The sequence below is a fragment of the Panthera leo genome, chromosome Y, assembly GCF_018350215.1.
Source record: "Panthera leo isolate Ple1 chromosome Y, P.leo_Ple1_pat1.1, whole genome shotgun sequence".
In the NCBI taxonomy this organism is placed as follows: Eukaryota; Metazoa; Chordata; class Mammalia; order Carnivora; family Felidae; genus Panthera; species Panthera leo.
Genome location: NC_056697.1, coordinates 7,894,693 through 7,909,403, shown reverse-complemented (window position 1 = coordinate 7,909,403; position 14,711 = coordinate 7,894,693). Strand labels below are relative to the sequence as shown.

Sequence of the window (14,711 nt, the reverse complement as noted above, 5' to 3'; positions counted from 1 at the left end):
CTAAAGAAAAAAAAGAGTGAAAACACAGACAAGGGGCTGCACACATACACACACCAACACACACACGCACCTGTTCTCTAACACCATTAATGGAGAAAAAGGAGAGGGTCTCAATACAACCAATGTTTTATAAACAGTGGAGTGCACAGCCTGAAGATTTAGGGGTCAGTGCGTGGTGGTGCTCTCCTAAGGAAGCAGGGTGGAGTCCCCCTCTGAGGATCCCCTGGGTCACACTGGGAAAAGAAGTTCCCCTGCTTAGAATGCAACTGGTAGAGGTGATAAGACCTCTCTGGGGACAAGAGACCCAGCAAGTACCACAGAGCTTCCACATTCACTGATTTATAGGAAGAAAGACTCTGACTGCGGACAGCAAACTTGGCGCAGTTATGTGTTGAGATTTACCATAAACTCTGAGCTGCTACCACTATGTGGTGGTGCAACTGCTTCCTGGGACAAGCCAGCACCAGCCATAGTGCAGCAAGACCCTCCCTCAAAGGATAAGCATGGGTCTGAGCAATGAGGGTCTCTGAAGTGCTGTGGTTTTGAAACACAGATGTGCCTGAAATAAAGCACAGCCTTGGAGGGTAGCACACCTGTAAGAAAGACTTGTCAGACACAGACAGGATGAAAGCAGGTAGCTAACAGAAGTTGGGGACACAGGAGAGATTGTTTCTGTGTCTGGGACAGCCTGAAAATCCAACTCTGGGGACTAGAGAGCAGGGTGAAGCCATTTTTGGCCCTAGCCCACCAGCCTTGATTAATCTTAGTGAGCTAAACAGTGCCACCAAGTAGAAAATAGAGCCATTCCACCAAGCCCCACCTCCTGCATCTTCCAGGCACATCTCTATAGGGCAAAATCCATCTGAGAATCAAAGCTGCAGGCCCCTCCCCGCAAAAGACCACACAAATCCCTTCCATGCACCAAGTCTACTGATCATAGAGAGCTGCAAAGGTTCATCTCTAAGAGAAGGAAACAGGATCTAACTTACTATGGGTTTTTATTTGTTTGCTTTCTTTTTCTGTTTTTGTTTTTCTCTTCAAGGATATGAGAAAAGCACACCTTTATTTATTTTATTTTTAATTCATTTCTTTCCTTTTTTCTTGAAAGCTTCTCTTACCAAGGGGACCAAAACACACCTAGGTTTCAGCTTCTTTCAACATTGTTTTAAAATTTTTTTAATTTAAATTTAATTGTTACTTTTTCCCTTCAAAGTGACAAGACAGAGAAATGCATCCCAAAAGAAAGAAGAGGAAGTAGAAGTAATGGCCAGGGACTTAATCTATACAAGTAGAAGTAAGATGTCTCAACTAGAATCTAAAACATCAATTATAAGAATTCTAGCTGGGCTTTCAACAAGCATTGAAGTCTCTAAAAAATTCTTTACTGCTGAGATGAAAGAGCTAAAATCCAGACAGGCTGAAATTTAAAATTCCATAACTCAGATGCAAACCAGATCGGGTGCTATAACAGTGGTATGGATGAAGCAGAGGAATGAATTAGTGATCTAGAAGATAAAATTATGGAGGAAATGAAGTAAAAGAAGAAGTAACGAAGGTAATGAATCATGGAGGTAGACTTAGGGAACTCAATGTCATATTAAAATGAAGTAACATTTGTACCACCAGGAATCCCAAAAGATAAAGAGAGAGAAAATGGGACAGAAGTTTTATTTGAGCAAATTATAGCTGAAAACTTCTCTAATCCAGAGAAGCACACAGACATCAAAGTCCAAGCCACCCAGAGAAATCCCTTAAATTCAACAAAAGTGGGCTACTGTGAAGGCCTATCAAAGTCAAATTTATAAAATACACAAATAGGAAAAAATCCTGAAGAAGCAAGGGAGTAAAAGTCTTACACTTACAGAGAAAGACAGATCAGCTCATAGCAAATCTGTCCAGAGAAACTTGACAAGCCAGAAGACATTGACAGGAAATATTCAATGCGATCAATGGGGGAAAAAATGCAGCCAAGAATACTTTATGCAGCAAGTCGTTCCTCCAGAACAGAAAAAGAGATATAACACTTCACAGACAAAAACTAAAGCAGTTTCTGACCACTCAACCAGCTCTGCATGAAATATTAAGGGGGACTCTGAGTGGGAGAGGTGTGCAGTTAAGACAAAAAGCAACAGACTGTAAAGAAAAGATAACATCACCAAAAAACACCAAAATTACAGGTAACACAATGGCACTAAACTCATATCTTTCAATAATTATCCTGAATGAAAATGGACTAAATCCTCCAATCAAAAGATAGGGTATCAAATGGGTTCAAACAACAACACCCATCTATATGCTGCCTACAGGAGATCCATTTTAGACCTAAAGACACCTGTAGATTGAAAGTGAGAAAATGAGGAAACATCTATCATGCTAATGGATGCCAATAGAAAGCTGGAGTAGTCATACTTATATCAGTCAAACTAGATTTTAAACCAGAGAATATAACAAGAGATGAAGAAGGGCACTATATCATGATTAAGAGGTCTATCCAACAAGAAGTTCTAACAGTTGATAATATTTATGCCCCCACGTGGAGCTTCCAAATATATAAATCAATTAATAACCAGCATAAAGAAACCCATTGATAATAATACAATAACAGTAAGAGTCATTTTTAATTTTTTAAAACAATTAAGATTTTTTACAGAGAGAGGGAGCATGTGTGAGTTGGGAAGAGGGACACAGGGACAGAGAGAGAGAGAGAGAGAGAGAGAGAGAGAGAGAGAGAGAGAGAGAAAGAGAGAGGAGAAAATCCCAATCTTGTTCTATCCTCCGTGCGGAGCCCAATATGGGGCTTGAGCCCACACCCTGAGATCATGACCTGAGCCCAAATCAAGGGTCAGACCCTCAACTGAATGAGTCACCTAGGCGTCCTATTGTAGAGAACTTTCACACCTAACGAATAGCAATGGACAGGTCATCTAAGCAGAAAATAAACCAGGAAACAATGGCTTTGAATGACACACTGAACCAGATGGACTGAACTGATACATTCAGAACATTCCATCCCAAAGCAGCAGAATACATACTCTTTTCAAGTGCTCATGGACCATTCCACAGAATAGATTACATACTGAGTCACAAATCAGCCCTCAACAAGTGCCAAAAGATCGACATCATACCATGCATATTTTCAGATGACAACACTATGAAATGTGAAGCCAACCACAAGAAAAAAATTGGAAAGCCCTCAGACACGTGGAGGTTAAATCTCATCATAATAAAGAATGAATGGGTTAATCAGAATATTGAGGAAGAAGAAGAAGAAGAAGAAGAAGAAGAAGAAGAAGAAGAAGAAGAAGGAGGAGGAGGAGGAGGAGGAGGAGGAGGAGGAGGAGGAGGAGGAGGAGGAGGAGGAGGAGGAGGAGGAGGAGGAGGAGGAGGAGGAGAAGAAGAAGAAGAAGAAGAAGAAGAAGAAGAAGAAGAAGAAGAAGAAGAAGAAGAAGAAGAAGAAGAAGAAGAAGAAGGAGAAAAAGAAGAAGAAGAAGAGGAAGAAGAAGGAAAAAAAACTACGTGAAACTGAAACCAAGACAGTTCAAACCCTTTGGGAAGCAGTGAACGCAGTCCTAAGAGGAAAGTATATTCCAATACAGGTCTAACTCAATCAGTAAGAAATTTCCCTAAATCACCGTACACGTAAAGGAGCTGACAAAGGAACAACTAATAAAGCCTAGAATTAGCAGAAGATGGGAAATAATAGAGACTAGAAAAGAAATAAACTATATAACAACAACAACAATAACAACAACAGCAAATACCAGTAGAACAGATCAACCAAACCAAGAACTGGTTCTTTGAAAGCATAAATAAAATTGATAACCCCCTAGCCAGACTTACCAAAAAGAAAAGAGAAAGGACTCAAATAAATAAAACCAAAAATGAAAGCAGAGACATCACATCCAATACTGCAGATATATAATTATCAGGCAATATTATAAGAAATTACATGCCAACAAAAGTGATAATTTGGAAGAAATTAAGGAATTCATAGAAACACACACACACCACCAAACTTGCAAAAGAAAGAAATAGAAATATGAACAGATCCATAACCAGCAAGGAAATGGAAATAGCCATTAAAAAAAATCCTCTAGCAAACAAAAACCCAGGGCTAAAAGATGGATTCCCAAGGAGTTGTACCAGACATTTAAAGAAGAGTTAATACTGCTCATTCTCAAAAGATTCCAAAAAAAAAAAAAAAAAAATAGAAATGTAAGGAAAGCTTCCAAAGTCCTTCAACGAGGTCAGCATTACCTTGATTCCAAAACCAAACACTGTATACCAGCCAATATCCCCGACGAACATGCAAAACTTCTCAACAAGATACTAGCAAATCAAAGCCAACAAACAGTACATTAAAGAATGATTAACCATGATCAAGTGGGATTTATTCCTGGGCTGCAGGTCGGGTTCAATATTTGCAAATCATTCAGTGTGACACACCATACCAACAAAGGCAAGTTAAGAACCATGTGCTCCTCTCAATAGATGCAGGAAAAAGCATTTGACAAAATTACAGCATCCTTTGTTGATAAAATGCTCAACAAAGCAGGGATTGATGGAACACTCCTCAACATCATAAAGACCATTCAGCAAAGACCCTCAGCTAATATCATCATTGATGAAGAAACACGGAGAGCCTTTTCCCTGCTCGGGAGTAAGACAAGGATGTCCTCTCTCACCATTGCTATTTAACATAGTAACTGGAAGTCCTAGCTAAAGGAATCAGACAACAAAAAGAAGTCAAAAGCATCTGAAATAGCAAGGAGAGGTAAAACTGTCACTATTTGCAGAAGACATGATGCTCTATGATGTTCTCTATGGAGAGCACCCAAAAGACTTCCCCCAAAATTTGCTAGAACTGATACATGCATTTAGTATAGTGTCAGGATATAAAGACAATGTACAGAAATCTGTTGCACTTCTGTACACCAGTAACAAAACGGCAGAAAAATGAATCAAAAATGAGTCTATCCCATTTGCAATGGCACCAAAACAATTAAAAACGTGGGAGGAAAAAACCTAATAAATGATATGTACTCTGAAAACTATAGAAGACTTCCAAAAGAAATTGAAGGTGACACAAAGAAATGGAAAGAGCTTCCATGGTCACGGACTGGGAGAACGAATATTGTTAAAATATCTATACTACCCAAAGCAATCTACACATTTAATACGATCCCCATCAAAATACTGCCAACTTTTTTCTCAGAGCCAGAACAAACAATCCTAAAATTTGTACGGAGCCACAAAAGACCCTGAATAGCCAAGAAATCCTGAAAAAGAAAAACAAAACAAAACAAAACAAAACTGCAGGCAATGCCATTCCGGATTTTAAGCGATATTACAAGGCTGTGGTTGTCAAGACAGTATGGTATTGGCACAAAAACACACAGGTCAATGGAACAGAATAGAAAACCCAGAAATGTACTCACAACTATAAGGTCAAGTAATCATTGACAAAGCAGGAATGAATATCCAATGGACAAAAGAGCCTCTTCAACAAACGGTGTTGGGAAAATGGGACAGCAACATGAAGAAGAAGAAGGAAACTGGACCACTTCCTTACACCGACACAAAGGTAAATTCAAAACCGATGAAAGACCTAAATGTAAGCCGGGAAACTCTCAAAATTTTAGCAGACAACACAGGCAGCAATCTCTTTGACCTTGGCTGTAGGAACTTCTTACTAGGTATGCCACCAGAGTCAAGGGAAACAAAAGCAAAAATGAACTACTGGGACTTCATCAGGATGAAATCTTATGCACAGCAAAGAAAACAATCAACAAAACTAAAAGGCAGACATTGGAATGGGAGATGATATTTGCAAATGACATACTGGATGAAAGGTTACTGTCCAAAATATTTAAAGAAGTTATTGAACTCAACACCCAAAGAACAAATAACCCAGTTAAGGAATGGTCAGAAGACACCCTGGAAAGCAGTATGGGGTTCCTCAAAAAATTAAAAACAGAACTATGTTACAACCTCACAAGTGCCCTACTAGCTATTTATGTAAAGGATACAAAAATGCTGATTCAGAGGGTCACATGCAACCCAAAGTGTATAGCAGCATTATCAACAATAGCCAATTTATGGGCCAAGCCCAAGTGTCCATCGACTGGTGAATGGATAAAGATGTGGTGCATACATAGACATGATCAAAAAAAGTGAAATCTTGCCATTTGCAACAAAATGGGTGGAACCAGAGAGTATTATGCTAAATAAAATAAGTCAATCACCTAAATATCATATGATTTCACTCATATGTGGAATTTAAGAAACAAAACATATGAACATAGGGGAAAGGATAGAAAAATACAATATAATAAAACCCCAGAGGGAAGGACACCATGAGAGTCTCTTAATACAGAGAGCAAATTAAGGGTTGCTGGAGGAGGATGGGTAAATAGGTGATGGGCATTAAGGAGGGCACTTGTTGCGATGAGCACTGGGTGTTACATGGGAGTGAATAATCACTAAAATATACTCCTGACACAAACAAACAAAAAAACAAACAAATAAAATTATATACTGCATTATTAAAATTTCAAAAAGGATGGACAGAAGGAAGGAAGGGAGGGAGGGAGGGAGGGAGGGAGGGAGGGAGGGAGGGAGGGAAGAGAAGGGAGGGAAGGAAAGGGAATGGAAGGAAAGGGAAATGGAAAGTGAAAGGGCAAGGTGGGGAAGGCAAGGCAAAGCAAGGCAAGGCAATACGGAAAAAAGGAAGGAAGAAAGAATGAAAGGAAGGAAGGAAGAAGCAGATGATATGAATAGATTTTTTTTCCAAAAGAAGACATTCAGTTGGCTAACAGGCCTGTGCTCCTCATCACTCATCATCAGGGAAATACAAATCAAAACCATGATGAGATAGCACCACACACCTGTCAGAATGGCTAAAATTAATAACACAATAAACAACAGGTGTTGGTGGATGTGGAAAGAAGAATCCTCTTGCACTATTGGTGGGAATGGAAACTCATGCAGCCACCCTGGAAAACAGTGTGGAGTTGCTCAAAATGTTAAAAATAGAACTATCCTACAATGCAGCAATTGCATTATGAGGTATTTACCCAAAGGATACAAAAATACAGATTCAAATGCTTGTAGCAGCATAATCAATGGCAACCAAACTATGGAAAGTGTCCAAATGCCCCTCGGTTGATGAATGAATAAAGAAGATTTGGTATCTATATAAAATGGAGTATTACTCAGCCATCAAAGAGAATGAAATCTTTCTGGTTGCAAGAATGTGGATGGAGCTAGAGTGCATATGCTAAGCAAAATTAAGTCAATCAGAAAAAGACTAATATCACATGATTTCATGCCTATGTGGAATTGAAGAAATGAAACAGATGAACACTGGTGAATGCGGAGGCAGAGAAGAGAGGGAAACAAACCACAAGAGACTCTTAGTGATAGAGAACAAACTGAGGGTTGATGGAAGGAGATGGAAGAGGATGGGCTAGATGGGGCATGGGTACAAAGGAGGGCATTTGTCATGAACACTGGGTGTTGTATGTAAGTGATGGATCACTGAATTCTACTTCTAAAACCATGATTACACTGTATGTTAACTCACTTGGATTTACATATAAATTTGAAAAAAAATAAGTAAATATATATTGACAATTTATGCTCAAATATATATAAATAAGTTAAATGTCCTATTAAAGAACTGGATGGAGCTATGTCCTGGTTGTGGCTGAATGAGACAGTCCTCCTTTTTGTCACCCTTGAGAAGAAAAATTAGGCATCCATCAATGAACAAAAGGGCCTCTGTGGAAGTTGTGGAATAAGCACACACAGCAAGGGATGTGGGAAGACCATTACCCACCTCTGCCTCTGGTAATCGAAATCTCTGGATGCATGGCAGAAACAGTGGGGCCAGTGAAACAGCTCCAACTCTTCTATGCCATAGTTGGGGGAAACCTGGAGATTGCTGATATGAACGTATGCCTATGAACAACAGAAAATTTGTAGCGGCCAGCCATGACCAGCTATGGCTGACTGAAATTTTCCAAAATTCTGATTTTCATTTGAAAGTTTGAAGTTTTCCCATTGCGACAAATTCTGTTGTTTATCCTGATGGGCTTATTTCATTCATTTTCTAGAAAATATAGGGCAGATACCCAAATCTGAAAAATCATGGTAACTAGAAACTGTGGAGGGCCAGAGATTTTACTTTACTTGCAAACTGATAACTTGGCAGTATTTTATGAATATGGGGAGAAACCTCGAGACAAAAGAAGAGTTTTTTACAATTGCATTTACCTGAGGGCCCGCATGCACGCACCTGTCTCCTGAGCCTGGTGGTGTAAGAGAAGCAGATGATGTTTGCATTTCAGAAGAGTAATGCTAGGTTTAGGGGATCTGACTCGTTAATAATGGGCAGTGTGGTAGGAGGAACAGTGCCTGCTCAAGGACGCCCATGTCTTCAGCAGGACTCATGAATGACCTCATTGTCCAAAGGGACTTGGCAAAGATGTGGCGGCATAGATTAGGATATTGAGGGAGTCTTTGGATGGGCCCAGTGAAACTGCAAGGATCCTTGCAAAGGAAAGATGGGGAGAGGAGTCGGTGGCGAGGTGGCGGGGGGGTGGGGGGGGTTGGGGGGGGGAGGAGGCATTATGTATGAGGCTTAACTTGCTATTACTGGCTTTGAACATGCAAAAAAGGGCCACGAGCCAAAGAACACAGGTAGCCCCCAGAAAAGACAAGGGAATGGATTCTCCCACAGAGCCTCAAGAAGGGATATAAGATAATAAATGAGCCACTGAGTTTGTGGCCCTTTGTTACAGCAGCAACTGGAAACATAGGCAGTAAGCAAATCTGCCCATTGCTTTAGAAGTCAATGCCATTCTTATTTTTTTCCCCAGGGCATCCTTGAAAAGATAGTCTGAAACAAAGACAGGAGGTGTGTCGTGTCTCTGCCCACAAGAGAGGCAGAAACACTGTCATAGGCTCTGGTGAATCTTCTGTTGGGTGCCCATTGGCCACACTTGTTCAGTCTGACCAGCATAGCCCAGGACCAGATTTTTCCAGTCTGTCTCATAGGATACTATCAACAGGACTCCAAGCATGAGGAAGAGCCCAAGTGGCAGGATTAACTTCGACCCTGCCCTGCTGTAACTGGCTGAGGAAGTCTCACAGACCGTCAGAAAGCCAGATGGCTTTCTTCCGTGGGGCCCGGTGTTGACCTTTCCACTGGCCTGAGGCATGGCAAGATACACTCACAAGTGGTCCGCAAGAAAGAGGTCTAGGGCAATTTTGTCATCATTAATAACTCTGGCCAGGGAGTTGAGACTCCCTTGAAGCCATTCGTTGATCATTTCAACTAAATTTGTGGACAGATTTCAGACTGCCTTTGGTTCGTGAATGACTTCCATTGTGGGGATAAAACTACCTGCGCTGTGGGCATAAACCCACCTACGTGTGGAGTTAGTTGTTCTCGGGTGGGTTCCTGCAAGGAACCAAAGCTAGCATCATTTTGGAGAGCACTTCACAGTTGTCTGAGGGCTACATGAGTACTAGTGGTATTTAAACACTTCAACACTTGATGATCTGTTATGACTTAAACACTTGGTGATCCATTATGACCACCGCTAAGATAGACGACGCTTGAGGGACACAAATTAGTGCACAACTTCCATGAAAGACGAGGCACACATGGTACCTTTGGAAAGAAAGTGTTGTTTATGATTTTGGAGCTTCCCAGGGAGGACTTCAATCAGTGTCCCCAAGTGGCACAAGTTCAGAGTGCTTGACAGCATAACTCCCTAGAGAGCCGGTGAGTCTTAGAGTTTGCAGGTAAGTAATTGAATTATATCCCCTTTTTGAATGGCCTGCCTGAGGCCAGTCCATGCAGTTTGTCCTTCTGTCCATGACATCGGGAGGGTGGCATTTTTCTGCCCCTGGAATGAGCTGGTGATGCCTAAGAGGAATGAAGGCAGGGCAGACACTCAGTGAGGTACACATGTATTTTATTTGGGAGGTGCAGGTTCGGGGACATCCCCTGCTAGCTACATCCATTTAAATTGCAGTCAAATTGTCATGAGCTGTCTGGCTGGAAGGCACATTCAGCAGTGTGTCCAGTCCAAGGAGCTCTTCCTTCCCCCCCACCCCCAGCACCCCTTCGCCTAACCCGTTCCTGCCTCAGTGCGTACATTTCGGTAACTGCCGCAAAAATATCTCCGGTATTTCCAGGAGATACATCTTTACCTTTTGTCCGGTCATCCCCTACTTGTGGCAGTCCTTTTGTCCAGAAAGGTTAGGTACTTCAGGGCTGAGGTAAGTTGTATAAACGGCACAGAGATGCATTCTCTCCTCTTTGACCGGTGTGGACTATCACCCTAGGGATATCCCTTGGGCATTGTACTCAACAATGTACGCCATCATCCTTGTGATCTAGGACCATGTCAGTCCCACAAGAGACTCCAGGTAGCTGATGCAACGTTTGAGTCCTCTAGGCCCCATTTGGTACCTGGAGGGTGTTCCCCCTGGGTGACTCGGTTTTACTGTCGGGGGAATGAGGCAAGCATCAGCCTAAGAATGCTATGGTCAGGATTCTTTGAATTTCTTCTGCCGCATTGGCCCCGATGATGATTACCCGGGAGGAGACAGAGGGGATGATCCCTTTCTGGGGGCAGCTGCATTCACTGGCCCAACTCGCATTTCCAAGGTGTGTAGATAAGGACAAGGTGGGGAGGTAATATTAGGAACCCAGCATGGAGCCCATTGTGGGGCTTGCACTCATGACCCTGAGATGAAGAAGACCTGCGCTGAGACCAGGAAGTTGGAGGCTTAACTGACTGAGCTACCCTGGCACCTGTTGGGAGTCTTGTTGAGATGGCTTTTGAGGGGCAGTCCTAACTCCCAGTAATACTACGTGCCTATGGATGATGGGGGAACGTGGGTGGTACAAGGGGTACCTGGACTGTCGCTGCATTCTTAGTGGGTCTTTGATAAGAGGTGTGCCACTGTCAGATCACAGGTCATCTGTAGGAGGTGATCACAGGATCGATTAGGGCAAGGGCTTCGTTGCTGTGGTGAGAGTCAGCTGATCAGAGTGGAGTGGCAACCCCACAACCTGAAAAGGAGGTAGCCGTGGGGTACCCGAGACCAGTAGCCCTGGCAATAGTTCAAAGGTCAGCGGTACTCAAACTTCCAGCAGGAGGTACACTCAGTGCCCTGTGTGCTGTGGCCTTCCCAATCTGGAGACAACTGGGTCAACTCTCAGCCTGTGTCACAAGCCTAGCATACAATGGTAACGTCTGCATCAGAAACAGAATGTTTTACTTTGTGCCCAGTCTACGATGGTGGTGTACATGTTGCCATGATCCGTGCAGTCGGTGAGCGTAATTCAGCCTGTAGCAAAGGCGGCAGTCCGGGTGGTGCAGGCTTGATCCGCAGCTTGCTTTCACTCTCACCATGGGCATCTACGTGAATAACCCAGATGATTCATTTAGTGGGTTTGATTGATTTCCCCATTTCGTGGTGCTAAAGAGGAGGTCCTTAATCTACCAGTCTGTCTTTTTTTTCTAAGTTGAAGACCAAGTAGTGAGCCGTAACAAGTCTTACCGGGGAGAGATAAGGTATAGGCCAGAGCAGCAGAGCAGCAGGAGTTACCTTGAATTCACTCCGCCTAACGCAGCAGCCATGTCCATTCTTGGTTCTTCATAATTTGTGCTGAGGCAAAACAGCGAGCACAGCCAGCTGCGGCCATTCGGCTTCATTGTAACCAGGTCACCGGGTAAACTGGAGATTTGGAGAGGAAACCGGAATTTGGAGAGCCCCTCTGAATCCCACTGGGCCAGTGGCTTTGCTTCAGGCAACAGACCTCCAGAATGACAGCAAACACTTCTTTGTGTAAAGTAGAGGTGGGACTTGGCTGACTAAGTCCTCGAGTCGGCCATTTCAGTTTGTTACATGAAACCTGTTGGGCTTTTCCTACATTGTTAGTCTTAAAAACTGAGTTCACCCACCCCGAAAGGAGAATATCAGGCCAGAGAGTCAGGAGAGCATCTTGGAATAAGTCTTCAGCGTTTGCAGGAGCCCAGGGACAAGATAATTGGTGCTTTTCAAAAGGATGCACCGGGTATGTGAGGTAGGCTTGCCCATTGCTTGCCTTATCACAGAGACTTGTAACATAAAGGAGTCATTAGGATTTGTGGACGCCAAAAGCACTTATTTGTGGGTTTCCCAAATGACAGAATCCCCACTGGCAGCATATTACGCTTTATATCCGATGTATACATGTATTTGTAGAGTAATCTGAAGCATACATTCAGATTAGGGCAGCGCAGTAACAGTACATTGAATAAGCCCATGGCTGATTGTCTCACTTCCTTGATCTGTGAAGTGTGCCCCAAATGCCATCGGTGGAACAGACTCAGATGGGGGCAGTGACTTCAGTAGCTGTTTCCAAACAGAGACATAAAAGTTTGAGTCCCTCTGTTGTCCACGGTACACCAGCATGCTGGGATGCATGCGTATGGCCTTTGGCTTCCGTTGGGGGATGGGGAATCCTTACTCCCGACCCTAGCCATCCTCCTCCTTAAGGTGGCTAAAGTCAGGGTACACAGGAAGAAATCAGAGGACGTGAAGAGGGAGAGGGTGGCCCCACATCAGTACACAAGACATGTTTCCACTTGCTTTTGAACGGCGTAGGCAGGCTGTTGATAACTTTGCTTTCACACGTTAGCTCTCACTTCTACATGAAGGCCAGGCGGATGCCAGAACTTTTGAAAAGCCTGTATCATCATCTCATTTCCCAGTTTCTCTCTCCTCTAGCTTTTCTCTCTCTCTCGCTTCCTTTTTCCTGATTGTTGTTCCATACACCCAGCCGCTGAAGTCAATACTTGTGGCTGGGATGTTTGTATCCAGAGCATCCTGGGAAGCTACCTCAGTCTTGGGACAGCTCTCCCCAAAGTAAAACAGAGGCAAACCTACGTACACGGTTCTCAGAGACCTGCCAGAAAGGGTTGACTGGGACCACGATCCTTTGAAAATAATGTCTGCGTTGTTCCCTCTGGCACTAAGAGTGTGGGCTGCCGCCTCCATGGTCACTGTTGACGTAGGGTATAGGGAATGGTTGGTGGGAAGTTTAAAATCCCACAGTGCTCTCTCCTGCTGCAAGACAGCTGCTTTTTCATTCGCTCAGCCTTCCGTTTGGGTTATAAGTTTTATTTTGTGTTTGTGTTGTAAGTTTTGAGAAGGTCCCAGAGTTCTGCAGAAGTTGATTCTGGTGGATTCTGCCAGCATGTTACTTGCTGGAGGGACAGAGCCTCGGGGTTTTCTATTCTACCATTATGGTAGTCCTTCCCAACTCTTTGCCTCCTTTGATTCTAACTGGCATTGCTATTTTGCAAACAACTGTGAAAGGAGGGGGGAAAAAAACTGTGAAATGATGATGGGCCCACTGATTGTACCACATACGAAAAGTACACAGTATGTTTAGACATGAGCAATGTAAGATGGAAAACTGTATTCTTATGCACTGCATAGTTCCCCTTCCTTCACTACAATTGATTTAGCCCCTTCCATGGCCCTTTTTAAAATTTCTTTTTCCCCCTCTTCATTCTTTCTAGCTTGTGAGTGGCACGATGGATGAATCTAGAATTTGCAGGCTAGGCGTAAAAGCAGATAGGTTGTGTGACTCTCAGTCGAACGATACTCTTCAGCACCAAGACTCAAATTGTGCTGGCGCAAGTAGCAGGCATTCCTTGCAAGAGGATGAAGACAGTAACTTTATAAGAAAGAACAGGAATTTGGTGAACCCAGTGTACTGCACGCAAGAGTCAAGAATGGAGCCTCCTGGGCCAGATGGTGGAAGAGATCCTTCTGATGATCAGCAAGATGCACAGTGCAACAGGAACAAAGGAAAAACCTTAGGTAATAATTTCTGCTCAGTGCTTGGACATTTTCACATGCTACTCATTTTACCTAGCCTTTCTGCAGCACAGGTAATGACAGAACATAGTCTGTTTTAAGTCTGTCTTAAGATGTGGTTAGGTGAAAACACACCTCTGTGTTCTTGGAACAGGTTGGCAGTTACAATCAGGATGAGAATATGACGAGGTAGGAAGCCTGGTCATAGGAATCACATTATTTCTCTGCAAATAATCAAGAATTGTTTTTTGGGGGAAAAAGTTTGTGGCCTTTGGGCAGCAGTGCTGTTGTTTTGCCCCGTATTTAACCCTTTAAATGAATGGAGTGGAGTGGAGTGGAAATCTGACCAGTAATTACTGCGAGACCTCTGTATGTGCTCAGTTTATTTAAAAGACTCTTCACTAAAATTTGGAAACGGTATATGTTTTCTGTGGCTTAGAAGGCAGGCTCACAAGAATGCTTTTCAGGGTGTGCTTTCTCCCTCCTGCTCTGTTAGTTTGACAGGTTAGGGCTTAGAATGTGGTATGTTACATTTGAGGAATAAAATCTAAAACGCCTACTTGGCCTTACGGGTTGCTTCTCAATTTTTAAAATTCCTACTGTACGTAACGTTTACGTGGTTTGATTTGCATGAGTTCTGTACCTGCCTATAACTTGGAATTTTTAAAAATCCGCTTTTGAGCACCCTGTAGGACTTTAACATTACAGGAATATGAGAAGGATTTAAAATTCCTCGCCAACAAGACAGCTGTCTTCAGAACCCATCACTCCACCAATGTGTGTAAATTATAGCTTCAGGTTAAAATTGTTAAATAGTT

The 14,711-nt window shown here is 42.8% G+C and overlaps 1 protein-coding gene across 2 annotated transcripts in view; it reads left to right on the top strand.

Moving 5' to 3' along the window:
• The first annotated feature begins 13,490 nt into the window (after positions 1-13,490).
• LOC122212653 (gamma-taxilin-like) overlaps positions 13,491-14,711 on the top strand; it is a 38,222-nt gene continuing 37,001 nt past the window's right edge. Inside the window, exon 1 of one of the 2 annotated variants that reach the window (XM_042926593.1) lies at positions 13,491-13,896. In XM_042926593.1, coding sequence (XP_042782527.1) covers positions 13,608-13,896 — 289 coding nt within the window. In that variant the 5' untranslated portion in view covers positions 13,491-13,607. The remainder of the gene's footprint in view (positions 13,897-14,711) is intronic. The other variant, XM_042926594.1, reaches the window with a different exon arrangement.